A 16,640-nucleotide genomic window follows, 5' to 3' on the forward strand; every position below is an offset into this window, starting at 1 on the left:
AAAGGTTTCCTGCTGGTAAGCATAGAAACCTTCCTACCATTCACCTCTTTCACATCTGTCCTAGTTGGGGAACATGTTCAACAGTGTCCCCTATACCAGAAGTGGGATGGGAAAACAGATTCCTTAGGGTTGGTGGAGTGCAGCTGTTCCTCATGTGACCTGTCTTGGTCCTTGTTCTCTGGAGTAATGCACTGATGGATCATTCTCAGCAAGGGCCTGCTTCACAGGTGGGGAGACTTGGTGGAATCAAAAAATACCATCAGTGCTAAAGCAGACCAATGTCTTTGTCCTCAAGAGAAAACTATATTTTTGGTTCAGTTCCTTGGGTAGGTCTCGATGTGTAACCTCAAAAAGTTCGGAATGGATCAGTTATTTATAGCTAAGTGCAACAGGAACTTTTACTTCTGTGAAAGTTAGCAGCTGATAGTTCATCATTGTGGTGGTATAGGTTCTTCCAGAATTGCACTTCTTAACAAGAAGCAAGCTTAATAAAGATGCTGTGGGTTTGGTTTTTTTTTTACTGATGATGCATCATGCAGGTTTCTGTATATAAGTGCTGTAATTATTAATGTAGTTCCAGTGATGTGTCTAGTGGCCTTTTGTGGTGTGGAAGCGTATTTTCAGAATGTCTGTTTATAGGCATTGCTCTGTCGTAAGAAATTAGCTAGTTATTGATCTGTCTTCCAAAATGAGATGCAACTCAGAGTGTTTAGTTGCTTCAAAATCAAAATTGATGAATTGTTTCATGGACAAGTCCATAAATCAAGTGTTGCAACACTACTGCTATATCACATGGGATATTTTTTCTTTTTCCTAAGGTGGTGTTACTATATTTGTGGCCTTATATGATTATGAAGCTAGAACTACAGATGACCTTTCATTTAAGAAAGGTGAACGGTTCCAGATAATAAATAACACGTAAGTGTTCTCATTCACAGACCTCACTGGGTTGTTTGGAATAATTAGGTCCTTAATTCTTTTGAAAATCTGTCTACCCTAGTTTAGTGATGGATAGATTTTTTTTTTTTTTTCATACATTCAATATTCAAGAAGCATGGGGTTAAAATATATAATACTGCTAAGACAGTAACTTTTCAGGCTGAGATCAGGGTTTGGGTGCAGATGTAGAACTGTAGCAACTGTGGTAGCCCCAGGCCTCTTCTTGATTGTGTGACTCCCTTCCCTTCCCTGCCCCAGCAAGGCACAGCTACCCCCTCTGGGGCAGCACAGATGGGGACAGGTACTGCTCCATCCCAGACTCTGCACCTGGAGTTACTCTCTGATCTGGAGAGCCAGATGAACACTAAACAACTCAGAAGTTTTACACATCTCTGCCATAAAGCATATTAGTTTTATATTTAAAAATAAAAAAAGCCCCGAATCTTTAAAGGGGCAGCACAAGATCTATGTAGATGCAGCACAAGCTGTTTAAGTTACCCTCGGAATTAAAATAACATGTTACCTAAGTTTACCTGCCTTTCATATGTGAGTACTTTATAAGTACTACAGAACGATGTGTTGTTTATATGTGGAAGAGGTAATTGATGTTTCCTTGCAGGGAAGGAGACTGGTGGGAAGCAAGATCCATTGCTACCGGGAAGACAGGCTACATCCCAAGCAATTATGTAGCTCCTGCAGACTCCATTCAAGCAGAAGAGTAAGACACTGTATCCTGTCAATCTTACACACTTTATACTCGGTGGTGGTACTGTTTTTAAAGTTCATTTTGTGTAACATTTAAGGGTGTAAAGTAGGAGAATACTATTAATGAAGGGATAGCAGTGCTACTTTTGGATTATGTCATAGGTATAATTATTGGTAAGCATGAGGTAGAAAGACATGCAGATGTTTTATGCTTGATTGCTATATGCAGGGCTAAAGGAGAAAGGATGGGAGAATAAAATAATGATAAAAATTGGAGGACACACCATGTGTATGATATAAAGCAAAAATAGATGGGTTTTAGCTAGAGAGTTCACACACCATCGACTCTAGGTTTTTATCCTTATTTTTGCTTGCCAAACCCTAAGTCAAGATCAGCTACATACTTAGTATGACCTAACCTTACATTCTAAAAAAGCATTTGTGTGCACAATTACTGCTAATCTATTAATCTGTCATAACGTTTTGGTCACAAAATTGATATGCTAAGGACTGCTATGAATTTGGAAAATTATACTGCTTTTACAGTGTACCAGTACTTCCTACATTTATTTAATAGCATCCTGGAGTGCTTAGATAATCACATAAAATGACTGTGGAACCCATAGGTTGGAGTAGAGTTTTAGGTTATGCTTGTTCCAAGGCATTGTATTTGTTGTACTAGAAATATAAAGTTGCACACTTCTTGTTTCAATATACAGGCATGGTACTGCCAATCAGGAGTTCCCTTATATGTGATCTGTGCACTTCTCTGTTTGCTACTGCATGTCTGGGAAAAGTGCCTGATTTTCAAGATGTTTCCTGAATCTCAAGCTAAGACTTTAACATGTTGCTGCTGCTGCTCTCACTTGGCTCTTTGCTATGAAAAAAATGATTGCATTGAAGATGCTCTGTTATTTTATACCCACGAGTTTCATCTGGTTTTAAAATTATTAGCTTGTATTCTGGGGGGAAAAAAGTCAAAGATTTCTTTTTTTTTGTAAACTATGCAATAAAGGCTTATGTCATTACAACTGCAGTGGTGGTAAAATGGAAATCATAGCCTTTTACAAAGAAAGTATGGCTCCTACGCACTGGCCAAAACAGAGTTGATGAGATTTGTCATAGGTTTATGTAATGACTAGAGGTGAGAGTAAAGGGTAATGAATGAGGAAGCTTTTAAAAACTGTTTATTTTAAAGCACCAGTGCTAATTTTATGATATATCCCCACAGCATTTTGAATAAAGTTCATTTGTTTAGACTTTGTTAGCCCTGTGCTTTGATAGTGTTTGTAGATTATGTGTTGTGACTGCAATTAGAGTTACAAGTGCAAATGCAATACAGAACCCCAGTTTGCTAAGATTTTGTCTCTGGGTTTTTCTAAGCCTGGGGGCATTTATAGCAGAAGCTGCTTGTGACAGGATCTATATTATTTGTGTGGGGTTTTTTAATGACATCATAATATAAATGTTTAATTGTCTCTAAAAAAAAAAACTGTTCAACCCTTCTAGAGGTAGTGAAATAAAATAGCACTTTACAATGTAGTTTGTAAAATGCTGTTGTAATCTGGGGAAGGGGCATTTTCATGTGAAGTTATGAACTAGGATTCAAGTTTGCTTCTGTAAGATCATAGGTTACATCCAAATTGTCTCTCTCTCATATCTGTTTCTAAGTTTGCACATCTCCTTCAACACTTCAAACTGCAAATACAAAAAAATGTAAGAATATGTTTCAAATTCCCATGTGATTGCATAGGCCATTCTGTTCATGGCCAACAAAGTGATCCCTCTTTATCTACATTTTTTCCCCAGAAAATGTTTCACCCACAGAGCCATTGTTTTGCAGCGGTTTCCAGTGCTGCTTTTCCCATCACTCATGAAGCCAAATTAGATTGATGATAAGGTAGTGACAGACAAATATGTTTGAAATTTACACTTTATGTCACTTTGTAACTTCTGAGGCATCAAATAAAAATAAAATGTAGTTAGAAATAAGTCTTATTCCAAAATCTGGGGATTCATATGAAGATGGACCTTAAAATTATCACTGGCTCAGGACAGCACTGTGTAGGCTGTTCATCAGGATGAATATGGGAGTGTAGAAGAAAAAACTCCTTTTGTGAAAGAGCTGAAGGCAAGAAAAAATGCCAGTCTTTTAAGACATCTGTGTTCTTTTTGATATCAGAATGATACAGCCATTTGAAGTGTTACTTGCAGAAAAGTAAATGACACCTACCATAGGGTTGTTCCTAAGTGATCAGTAGAAAAAAGTGCTCTTTCCACCGAGGTAGAAAGGTGGAAGGCAACAGAAATTGAATCAGGAGAGTTTCCAGCTGAATATAAGAAACTTTTTTATCGTGAGGACAGCGAGGAAGTGGTACAGGTTGCCCAGATTGCTGGTCTGTCCCTCAGGGTTTTTAAGCCTGAAGTGGACAACATCCTGAGAAGGTAGGTCTGATGCCACTGCTGACCCTGCCTGCAGCAGGAGGCTGGACCAGAGAACTCCAAGGGTTCTTCCAACCTGAATGAGCCTGTCATCCAATGATACTTGTGCACACTCACTTTGCATTAAATATTGTTTTCTAACATAAAGCCAGAACTTTTTAAAGAAGGGAGTTTCAACTGCTGCAGTGTTGCATGTGCTACCAAAGTGTGTCATCTGATTCATCTTTGCCTTTAAACTTAGCCTGAGGAGGGTGTTCCTTTCAGTGTTAAGACCAGTTGATGTCCATTGTTAAACCAGCAGAAAACCATAGTATTTGCAGATACAGGCCTTTTTACATGTATTTTGTAAATAATAGAATTGAGTCATATAGAAATAGGTAATCTTAATCTTTTGATTATATGGATGTCGTTGCTTTTGTTGATCTGTATCTGCTGTGGTATTTGCTTATCCAAACAGCCTAGCACAGCTTGTCAGTGCTTGAGATTTTGAAATCTTTTGCTTATATGAGTACCAAAGCATAGGAAGCTTTAATTTACATGTTTTCTTTCAAATTTTTTAGGTGGTATTTTGGTAAGATGGGCAGGAAGGATGCAGAAAGGCTACTTTTAAATCCTGGGAACCAGCGTGGTATTTTCTTAGTAAGAGAGAGTGAAACCACTAAAGGTATGTATGTGTCTGTGTGTCTCTTCTCTCTCCCATTCCCTGCTCTCCCCACCACCAAGGTGAACATTTTTATGCCCGTCCCATTTTACACATCAATGTGCACACCATGTATGTGTACAATGACTGTTGAGGAGAGATGTTAAATACCTTTTTATATTTTGGTGAAGAACCAGATGTGACTTTCTTCCTAGGTGCTTATTCCCTTTCTATACGTGACTGGGATGAGGTCAGAGGTGATAATGTAAAACACTACAAAATCAGGAAACTTGACAATGGTGGATACTATATCACAACCAGAGCACAATTTGAATCTCTACAGAAGTTGGTGAAGCACTACAGAGGTAAGCCCAAGTTCCAGTGTCCCAATGTTACCCTGTGCCTACTGTGAGGAAGAAGGATTGCGTACATAGCTTATTGTTAAAATTCACAGCTGTAAAATTTCTTTCTTATTTTAACAAAAAGTAAATGGACTAGTTCTTTTTTACCAACATTAAGATGTTACTTCTGTCACAGTTTTACCCCTGCTTAACTGTGAGGCTGTTAACTATTTTTTCTGTTTTCCAGAGCATGCCGATGGGCTGTGTCATAAGCTAACAACTGTGTGTCCCACTGTGAAACCACAAACACAGGGACTAGCAAAAGATGCCTGGGAAATTCCTAGAGAATCTTTGAGGCTGGAAGTTAAGTTGGGCCAAGGATGTTTTGGTGAAGTATGGATGGGTAAGAGCTTAAAGTAACACATTTCATTTGTTCTTGTGAAAGTTTTAATAGGATTTTAAGTAAATCAGGATCTGAATAGATAAGATCATAGAGAAATGAAGGGAAAAAATACCAGTTACAATCATGCATGTAATGGTAAAATTAATACTCAATAAAGTTCTAGTTTATGATTATTCTGTTAGCTAAGAAAACAGAAGCAAAAAAAAAGTTTCAGCAGAAAATCTCCTGACTTTTACAGTGGGGAATAAAACCTGATCTGTTTCTCTAGGAACATGGAATGGAACCACAAAAGTAGCAATTAAGACACTAAAGCCTGGTACAATGATGCCAGAGGCTTTCCTGCAGGAGGCTCAGATCATGAAGAAACTACGACACGACAAGCTCGTTCCGCTGTATGCAGTTGTTTCTGAGGAACCAATCTACATCGTCACTGAATTCATGACAAAAGGTATGGGACACAATAGTTAGAAATACTACATTTTAAAGGTTATTTAAGACCTCAGCAATAAATCAGATGTTTAATTAATGTTAGGTGTAAGCTAACTGGAGTATGTGTTAATTTTGATTTAATTAAAATGAGCAACGCTTGACCTACTTGGAGCAGTTCTGATTTAGATTATGGACAGACACATGATTTTTTTTTTTTTTTGCACATCTGTGTCACCCTTGCTAATCTTCCAAGTACAAGATTGAGGGTTTTTTTCCTCCTCATTTTTAATGTGTACTGTCCATCACATTTAAATGGAACAATATCACTGGGAATGTTATTGTGAGATTATGGCTGCCTGTAGACAGGTCACACTAACAACAAAATATTCAGCTTTGGGTTCTTTAGTGTTTCTTTCCCAGCAGTGTAACAGTAAATTTTAAAAAGATTGAGTGGGTTTTTTTCTCCAGACTCTCTCCTTTATCCCCTTGTTTTCAGTCTTTGATCCTTCTTCCTTTGCTCTATATCTTTTCCCCCTCCCCCTACTGCTGAAACAGAGATTTAGAGATTTAGGCAGAATGTAGAAATAAACATCATGAGCATATTAGTGTTAAGAAGCAGCAGATTTCCAAGTCAGTTATTCCATATTTTTTATAAAATGCAGACTTCTGCTCAACTCATTGAGAAATTTTGCTATCCTCGTAAGATACAGAAGTAAGGGAATAGCTAGTTGTGTTCAGTACTGCACCACAAATGTATGGGTTTGTTTTTTTCTTGTTTGGATGGGTGTTTTTTAAAGGATTGTATAAGTTTAAAAGGGAGCAGAAAATGTAAAAAGTTCCTTCTGCATTTTTGTTCCTAAATAACACTAGACAGCCATGCAAAATCAGTTTTCATTGTTTAGAAATCAGGTTTCAGCAAGGCAGTAAGGAAAAAAATATTTATAACCGTCTAAAGAAAAGCAAAGCTTACTACTAGAAATGGTTACCTTGCAAAAGCAGAAGTAAAGAATTGTAATTTGTCTAAATTATTCAAAATGCTATTAGAAGCTTCTTTTTATAGCTTTCCTTTGACAAACTTCTCACATTTTACAAAAAACCCATAGAACTTCTTTGTTCTAAGCTAGTAGAACAATATTTCTTAACTTATATTTCCCCTTTTACAAGGAAAAGAGGCAGGTACAAACTGCAAAGTATCCAACTGTTTTTTGCAGTGTGGACAGGTTACTAGAGATCAGTGTGAAATCTTTGCTCCTCTTCGGTCCTTTGATCTCATGAACCAAGGTCAGAAATAGTCTGTGCAAACACACACAGCAAACAGCAGCAGCAGTGTGGATCTGGCCTGCCCCATTTTTACTTTCACTGTACAAAACCACAACAAGTTATGTTGGAGAAATCTAATCCAGTTACTGCCATGAATCAACTTCAGGATATGCAGTTCAAGTGGTTTCTTTCCCCACCATGGCCACATTTGTAATTTTGGCTGTGACAAGAGTGATTAGTTACCAAGCTTCACCAGTTTCTTAGGAGAGAGGTTGTATTCTTACCTCGTGTGACTTAATGCCACCTGTAGGGAAAACTGTGACATAGAGACAAAGCTTTACTGCACAAGTAAAGGTCGTTGTCTTAACTGAAGCACAGGTCCTTGGAACTGATTTCAGATACTGCTCATGTAATATTCTGGGTATGATTGCATTATGTAAATGGGAGAAAATAAGGAATCGTAAAGAATGGAAAATTCCTCATAGGAAAGATAAAGCAACAAAATAAAAGCAACAATTTCAGAATAATTTCTCTAATTTATGATTGAGGCTCGCAGAAGAATGTAAGTAAGGGATAGAGGCTTTTTTGTTCTGTGTTTATAAATCTCACAGTGGAAGAAAGTTCCAATTAGGAGGAGCACTGATACTAACAGCAATGGGAGAAAATGTATTGGCAAAATGTATTGGCAAAAACAGCAGTCTGTTTTATCAGTGTTTAGTTATTTGCATGATTGAAGTGGATTCCAAACCACTTGAATAGAATTGCATTGACTAGTTACTAGTACAGAGGTAACTATGGGCATGATCACTGGGTCACATATTCTGGTAAATGATGGATTTTTAAATATGGATTTCATGAGATAAATCATATGTCAATCATAATGTCTAAGAAAAAAATCTCATTTGTGTTTTCAGGTCAAGTTAATGTTTTTGGTTTTTTACAGGCAGCTTGCTAGACTTCCTTAAAGAAGGGGAAGGAAAATACTTAAAACTCCCACAGCTGGTCGATATGGCTGCTCAGGTATCAGAAAAACTGTATTTTGTGTTTAGGGAAGAGGTATCAGATGTCAACGAAACATAAATATAGAATGCTTTGGCTATTGTATGCTGCTCTTACACCTTCTGTAGTGGGTTTGTAATTTGTCAGAAAGGAAACGGCCTGGTTTGCAATTAGCAGATACTGCACAACCAGACACACTAATCAGTGCCAAGCTCTTGGTCGCTATGCTGTAATTCCTATACTTATACAATGGGAATGGAGCTAAAATAAGGGAGTGCAGCTTAATGCTTGGGAGAAATGTGTATAGTCATGAAAAATAACCTTTTGTAACACTTTTCTTTTTGAGATTGCGGATGGCATGGCTTACATTGAAAGAATGAACTACATCCACAGGGACCTCCGGGCAGCTAACATTCTTGTAGGAGACAATCTTGTGTGTAAAATAGCAGATTTTGGTTTAGCAAGGTTAATAGAGGACAATGAGTACACTGCAAGACAAGGTAAGGCCAGTAAATTTATTTAATTAATTAGATCAGTTGCCTTTCAGTTGTTCAGAACTAATACATTTAGCAGAACATGCCTGTGTATTCTGTGTTCACGGATAAAGATCATGCACGGAAGTGTGCTTTCACAGCTGTGTTTAGGTGTGCCCCTTGCCTAAGTGTAATCCTAGTAAACTTCCTTTGTTCAAAGTTATGTGCCAGTTTATTTGTGTTTTCAAAAAGCATTTTTAATTCTTTTGGGGGGATAAACCATGCTTCAGTTTGAAGGGAGATTGCAGAGAAGTTGTTAATCAGTTCACTTTTTCAAACATATTTAAGTAAGACTCTTAGATGTCTTTAATGCTTCCACATATTGTAGCCAGTAGTTGCTGTCCTAGTTTGAGAAATATTAAAATACTATACCTTGAATTTTATCAATAAAGCAAAGTATAAAAATGTTTTTAGTGCATTAGTCACTTCAAAATATTTTCAACTGTAAGCAAATTGTGGATTAGCAAGGGTAAATTGAGAATCTGTCTTTCTTTCCATTGTTTGTAGGAGCTAAATTTCCAATTAAATGGACCGCTCCAGAAGCAGCGTTGTATGGTCGGTTTACAATCAAGTCGGATGTGTGGTCATTTGGAATTTTACTGACAGAGCTGGTAACTAAGGGGAGAGTGCCATATCCAGGTAACAGGAATATTTAATAGATTTTTCTTTTCTTTGTTGTATTCTGTGCCTCTGAAATTACCTTTTGTACTTTTTCCCTTCATTCAGAGCCCACAGTTGACAAGCAGAGATAAAAACTTACTCACACCTCACTGGTTTCTTTGTTCACAAAGATACTTTGGCTTATTTTCGGGTTAAATACTGCATATTTTGAAGGGTTTTAAGATAATAGCATGTCTAAATGTGACTGATAGTTTATTTCAGATTACTGAGTATCCTTATGTTTCCTATTTATCTGTTCCTGCTATTTATACTTTTTGACATTTTCCCAGGCTACAGAGAGCATCAGTACACTGACCTTGCTAAACCAGTTTTTGATACTAAACATTTTTCAGGAGATATTTTGCTGGATCTGGAATTTGTAAGGTAGTTCTGTTAGGGATATATAAAGCTTTATTCTTGGCCTGATTTCAAATTAAGTGGTCCTTGAGTGGAACCTAAGGCAGGGGAGAAGCTATTTGTGCTTGAGTCTCCTTTCTGAAAGGACAGGTCCAAGGCAGTGGGAAAGGGAGAAACAGAAAAGGACAAGGTGTTGAGGAATTATCAGTGTACTGAAATAATTTTCAGAAAATGTGTTTAATGCAAAATGAAAAAAATGCATTCACTATAAAGCACGTTCATTAAAGGTTCTGTTTTGGTAGAACAACATGCATTGCAGCTACAGAGGGTATTGAAAAACTTTGGGAAACTTCTTTGCATAATGTCATTCAGAGGTATTGTGCTTTCCTTTCAGGAATGGTGAATCGAGAAGTTCTGGAACAAGTGGAACGTGGGTATAGGATGCCTTGTCCACAAGGCTGCCCAGAGTCTCTTCATGAGTTAATGAAACTGTGTTGGAAGAAGGACCCTGATGAGAGACCAACATTTGAGTATATACAGTCTTTCTTGGAGGACTACTTTACTGCTACAGAACCACAGTACCAGCCTGGAGACAATTTATAAGCCAACAGTCTATATAACATGCACAAATCTGCCAAATGTAAAAGACTTGCAAAGAATTCCTGAAGTCTCTAAGGAATCACAGGAAAGAAAATCTTCGCTACTTTGCATGCTCTTAATGGCAAACTGGAATTTCATAATGCAGTTGCACAAAACCACTTTTAAAGTGTTATACTCTGATTTACCAATGACATGTTTTTATTTTTTCCTCTTTCCCAACTTATTTTCAGGGTCCAAGGGAAGCTTATTGAAAATATGGGGCAGAAAAAATGAGCGTTGGTGTGAACAATAGCAGAAAAACCAATGTTTCAAATCCTTTATTCTCCCAGTATTTGCTAATCAATCTACTAATGAGGGAATTGTCTGGAAATAGTGATCTTGGGGTAAGGCCTTTTTAAAGCAGAAGAACTTTGTGGGACCAAGCAATTCTATTCCAGTTCAGTAAAACTCCTTGTGTTTAAAACTACATGTGTGTGCCCCCACCCCTGCAAAACAAAATATGGTACAACTGTATTTGATTTATACTCTCGATCTTTAAGCTTCCACTTTCATGGACTTAATTAGGGTAGGCAGGTAAAAAGAGAAATTGGAACAGTGAATGAGAAACTTGATCTAAATGGTAGACCTCAATAGTGAGATTAGAGAGCATAATGCACTGTGTTAATACTTGTATTAATATAACTGGAAAGTAGCATGAGAGATTTTTCCTTTTTTCTTTCTGCATAGCTAATTAAGAATAATGAAGGTAACTAGAAAATGAGGTAATATTTTATAAAATTGTGTTGATAAAGTATGATGATATTTGAACTTGAACCTATGTAATACAATCACGGAGGGAAAGCCTTTAATCTTTTAAGCTCCAATGGAACAGCAAGCTTTTGTATGGGAAGACTACCTGAACAAAGTTCACCAGGAAAGCAAGACTGAAGCTGGTAAATGACCACCTTTTAGTCCTTTTTCAGAGACAGGTTTGGTACTGTTGTATGTGGCTTGTAAGTGTTAATGAGGGTGGGTGCCACAAGTGCTATCTGTCACTAGTTCAGGGATTTGATTGCACTTTTGCTTTTCTTGACTATTAAGGCACACACGCAGTTGCTCTTCTGTCTTCTGCCCTTCCTACAGAATTATTTAACTAAAAATAAATGAAAGAAAATGTGAAAGTTTTAAAAGTAAAGGGATAAAATATATTTAATATTTTCCAAGTAATGAAATTTGCTGGCATTCAGCCAAGCTGACACTACATCTAGATTTATTTTCTTTGGCTACTGACATATCAAGCAATAACATCATGTCTTTTACTCAACAATTTGCATGAGGCTCTTGTATTTCCGATCAAGTTTATGTACTTTAATTTTGAAGCACTCTTACTTAGTTACCAGCTTGGAATTCATATTGCCATTGTAAAACTATCCAACAAATGAATTCAGAAAAGCTGGTAATATAGTTCTGGTACTAAAGTTAACATTCATGGGTTTACACTACATTGAATCCAACTACCAAACAGATCTGTGTAGGAACAGTGCCATCATTTTTCATTTTCCCTCATCATTGCTCATCAATTATACATCTGTGGTTATCAAATTTTAAAAGGGCTTTCTGTAAGAAAAACAAAAACAAAACAAAAAAAACCACACATGCAAAATACTCAAAAAACCCAAAAATATTATGAAATTTTAATTTTTCTAAATATTTTAAAATTAATAACACAATCATATGAGTTTATGTATTAATACAGTCATAACAAAAAATGCCAAAAATGACACTGGCATTGTATGGATTTTTAATTACTGAATGGAACAGTTCATTGTAATAACACTTGTATAGTAAAGGAATAAAACACTAACTTAATGAACATGTTCATTGTAAATGGTTGTGTATTATAAAACTTCTCCAAAAGAGTTTGTATGTTTATGAAAATTTATGTTTCACCTGAAGACCTTGATGTGGTTCTTACCCTAACAGAGTTTAAAATTCACATTCACACTTTTTATATAAATAGTAATAAGTTTAATTATGTAACTAAGTATTTTTATAAAGTATGGCATTGTTGAACTGTTTTGCAGAATTGGTTCAAAATAAATTTCACCTTGATTGCATCTGCTTATTTCAGGTGGGGGAGGGGAGAAGGTGGGAAGGGGACAAAAGCAGAGTAGCCTTCACATTGTGGGGTGAAGGCTGGGAATAAAGCATTCACAAGGTCTTTTTATCCTTTGTAAAATTGTACTTCCATACAGGATTATGAGTTCATTGTGCATTATTGTTCTTAAAAGAGAGACATTTCTAGACCGGTTCACAGGTCCTTGACAGGAATGGGTAAGAACAATTCCGCCTGGGCTTAAAACAAGCCCCTGTGGTGGACAGACAGACAGATTTGGGATTCTTGTGAGAGCAAGTCCAACTTAAACTCTCAGCTGGCAGTCAGTGCCACACTGTAAGGCAGGCACATAGCCTCCCTCTTGCTTTCTCTGGGATTAGCAGCCACTGTTCACTTCTGTCTAATTTTTCAGGGAATTTTTTACATTTGTTCTTGTGATAGCCAATGTTTTATCTCAGTCTCATTGAATGTTACCTGTCTCAACGACCAGTACAACTCTTAAGTACAGATCCTGGCATGTATATACAGTGCCACTGTAAGTCAAGGAGCTAGTACTGTTTGAGTTTCAATAATAACTAATACAGCACTAAAACCATTCTTCTTACAGAACCTACAAACTGCAAAGTTTACTGTATTTTCAGTATTTCCTGTAATGTAATTAATGTTTTACTATTTTTAATGAGAACAATCATGTAATTTCTGGTAATCTGTATTCCTCCCTGTTGTCCATCTGAACCTTGTGTTTCCCATTCTGCATGCTAGGCCTGCAGTCTGTTTCTGTCATGCATTGTTTCCAGCTGTAGTACTTTAAAGAGTATTTTCATAGTATTTTTGAGTAAACTTCCAAACATAAACATATGTACGATCCTACTGTTCAGATAAAGTACATTCCTACTTTAGCATAAAGCATTATGAAAAGAACCTTATGTGTTCTTATCATTGCAGCCAATGAATTGTCATTTCACCAGGCTTGAGAGTAGCCCTTATAACTGAAAAGTAGCCTTGGAAAGGTTTGGAGGGTTTTTTGTTAGGTTTGGTGGGTATTTTGGTTGGTTGGGTTTGGGGTGGGGTTTTTTTGTTTGAACAAAGACTTCTAGAGTTTGCTAATGGGCAGAAACAAGGTAAAATGCTGTCTCACCCACAGTCCTCTACATTCTGTTTATTCTAAAACACGTTTTCTACAGCTGGAGTGAGTATAAGTGAGTATAAAGTAAATTTAATAAGCCCCCACTTTTGTTATTTATTTTCAACTGCTCAATAAACTTCTCAGTTTTTAAGTTTTCCATGGAGATGCTGTAGATGTTTGTATTCGTGCCTGTGTTTCCCTGACATGACTTGGCTTAGAGCTACACAGTAATGTTGGGTTTAAAAACCACAGGAGCACTCAGCATAAGCTAAGCAGTACATTGCAAGCAGGAGACTCAAATCCTCACACCTGGCATAAGGAGTTTAGGGCTAGATTGGAGCAACTGATCGGGGCACCAGAAGCTGGTCTGGGTGGGTCACTTCCTAAGTCCAAGGGTGTGATTCACCAAGTAACTTGCTGTCTGCAGTGGGTACTTGGGCTCTGTGCAAATGTCTGAAAGTGCAGGTGCCTTCATAGACACACATCCTGCTCCCACTTCAGCCTCATTGTAGTACAGGAACAAAACTGCCTTTGACCTTCCAAACATTGCAGGAGCGTGACTGTAGTGTGGGGCTGGGAGGACCCCCCTGGATATGCATCCCTGACAGACACCTTTCCAGGACAGGGTAGGAAGTGTCGGGAGGTGGAAATGAGGCGGTCGTGTCTATTTTTGATGCAACAGCCTTGAGTGTAAAACCTAGGTTGTGATCAAGAATCCTGACTAGCTGGGTGTCAGCTGTGAGAGACTGTTATGAGGTTGTTGAGAGTTGGAAGCAGAACCTGCTGCAGACTTCAACATTTCCTGAAGGACCAGATTATTTTCTCTGCACTTTTTCCTAGTGACACTGAGAGAGTGTTAGCTACAGAAACAGCAACAGCTTCCCTGATTCCTTCTCCCTTAGCCTGGGGGAGGAAAAGGAGGAGAGTGAGACGGAAGGATGGAGGCAAGCAGCTGAGGTACCACAGTTCATCACTGGGGAGATGGAAGCAGGCTCAGGGGTGTGGCATGGCAGATGTCATATGTTCTTGTCTCTGTCATATTTTGAAAAGGAGGTAGGAATACGGGGGGGACTGAAGAGCATCTGTTCCCTTGTGCACAGTGGAAATGGAGCAAGGCTAATGCCAAGTGCTGCTTCTGTTCTCTCTGGTGGTTCTGGGCAGCTCATCCTGGCTGGTTTCTACCAGAGCTGCTTCATGTTAGCTGGGGAGTCCCAAGCATTGTTTTGCTCTCAGAAGTTTCGAAGAATGAACCTTGATCAGCTCTCAGGATATGTAAAAAAAAAAGAAACTGAGAGACTGACCAGAGAGTTACTGGCCCCTGGATCCCAAAGAGACAGCATATCAGACTCTGGGAGGTAACTTAGCATTTCTTTCCTAGTGAATGTGTGTAGGTGTAGGATTTTGTTGTCAGGTTTCTCTCCTCTCCATGTATGGGTATGGTGTGCCTAGGAACTTCACAGAGTTCAGACATTACCCATGGGACCCATGTTCTTCTCTGGTCCTACTCTTTGAGCTTATTTTCCTTGTTAGTTCTGCATTCAAATGTGCTTTTTGTAGGTAGCACATCGATTATGTTTTTAACGTTCTCTTTAAAGGCACAGTTTTTGTCAAATTGTTACAACCACTGTTGTTGGGGTATCAAAGTGTTTATAGCACTGTCTGTTTTTACAGCACACTGTCCATCTTCTCTTAATATTTAATTTCCTGTAGGCAAAGAGAAATATGTTGGCCATTGTGTTGTTTTTGTTTTGTTCCTAAAGTAGACAGGACAGATACCTAGTTAAACTCAGCAGGATCTGAGAAACAGACTGGAAATCTAAAAGGGAAACCTGAATACAAGCAGTCTTGATTAATTAGTCATGTACCAACTGGAAAGCTGACTGCTGTGAAAGCATTCCTTTCTTTAATCAAAAAGCTTCTGCCAGTAGGAGCCCTTCCTTCGTGCCCTGCTGCTAGATTATTGAGGCTCTAGCTGAGGCTGCTGGTAAGTACATACTGGGAAATGAATAGATCTCTGCGTTTTACCCTTGCCCCTGAAAATCCATCCCAGGCGTGCTAACGATTCACCTTTCCTTCCTGCACCTCCACAGGTGCCAGCTGCAGGATTCACCATTTATTCAATACTGCCCCCTCTCTCCCCACATTTATTCACATTTGGGGCAGCCTTCCAGAGGCTAAATGGCTGTTGATCCTTCTCTTGGCTTCAGTGTCTGTCAGTTCCAGGGGCATATTTGCTGAGGTAAGGAACAGTAAGGAAGCATTTCTGCTCTTTCAAAAACAAAATTTGATAAATCTCAGTTCAGTATGACTCCTATGATAAAAGTACCGCACGTGAAGAGAACATCTATCATTTGACTGCTTCATCATGAGAACAGTGAGGACTTTTCTCTCCAGCAAGTGTAGAAAATGCTACTCAGGGAGATGCTCATGGTGTGCTGTGGAACAGGGAATGACCATGCTAAATTGCAGCCTGTTTAGTCCTGCCAAGGCAGCCAAGTCAGTGATTCTGTCCTTCTGTAGAGCTCCCAGGAAAAGGCAAGAGTGTTGGTTCACATTCCTAAGAGTGAAAGCTGGTGACTAGGTTCCTTACATGCCTCTTTGCTCCTTCCTCTCCTCTCAGTTCTAGCCAGGATGTTCACAACCAAACAGCTTTTGTTTGTCCATCGTGGCTGTGCAGCAATAGCATGGACACATATGAGAATTCACAAGTTGCTGTTTTCTCTTTTTTAAGTGAAGGATGCCTGGCAAATTAATCAGCTTTTTAACAGCAAGGTCAGATCTATACCCCTTTCACCGGAGTTTTGATTTTGTTCTATATTACCCTCTTCACTTCTGGAATGACTCTGTCTTTCAAAGTGGCTTATGACTACCACAAATGTGTATTATTTCCATTGTGCTAAAGAACTAGAAGTACAATAGAAACAATTTCCATGTTTACATTTTAGTCTAGTGTTACTTGTTAAAGTGACTGCATCAAAATGTGTCCGTTTAATTTTCTTGACATCTTTATCAAAGAACTGCTGTTTGAAAGGAGAGGGTTGTTCTGGGGGTTTTTCCCACATGGAACTGAAGTTCAATCAATTGCTTCAGTGAGTTAAAGGTTATAATGGG

General features: G+C 38.2%; 1 protein-coding gene across 1 annotated transcript in view; it reads left to right on the forward strand.

Annotated features, from left to right (window-relative positions):
• YES1 (YES proto-oncogene 1, Src family tyrosine kinase) overlaps positions 1-12,404 on the forward strand; it is a 49,468-nt gene extending 37,064 nt beyond the window's left edge. The window contains exons 3-12 of the mRNA XM_066329599.1: positions 819-918; positions 1,559-1,657; positions 4,647-4,750; positions 4,942-5,091; positions 5,315-5,470; positions 5,739-5,918; positions 8,103-8,179; positions 8,505-8,658; positions 9,199-9,330; positions 10,103-12,404. Of these exons, the coding sequence (XP_066185696.1) occupies positions 819-918; positions 1,559-1,657; positions 4,647-4,750; positions 4,942-5,091; positions 5,315-5,470; positions 5,739-5,918; positions 8,103-8,179; positions 8,505-8,658; positions 9,199-9,330; positions 10,103-10,311 (1,361 nt within the window). The 3' untranslated portion in view covers positions 10,312-12,404. The remainder of the gene's footprint in view (positions 1-818; positions 919-1,558; positions 1,658-4,646; positions 4,751-4,941; positions 5,092-5,314; positions 5,471-5,738; positions 5,919-8,102; positions 8,180-8,504; positions 8,659-9,198; positions 9,331-10,102) is intronic.
• The last annotated feature ends 4,236 nt before the right edge of the window (positions 12,405-16,640 follow it).

This window comes from Sylvia atricapilla, chromosome 1 (genome assembly GCF_009819655.1).
Source record: "Sylvia atricapilla isolate bSylAtr1 chromosome 1, bSylAtr1.pri, whole genome shotgun sequence".
Lineage (NCBI taxonomy): Eukaryota > Metazoa > Chordata > Aves > Passeriformes > Sylviidae > Sylvia > Sylvia atricapilla.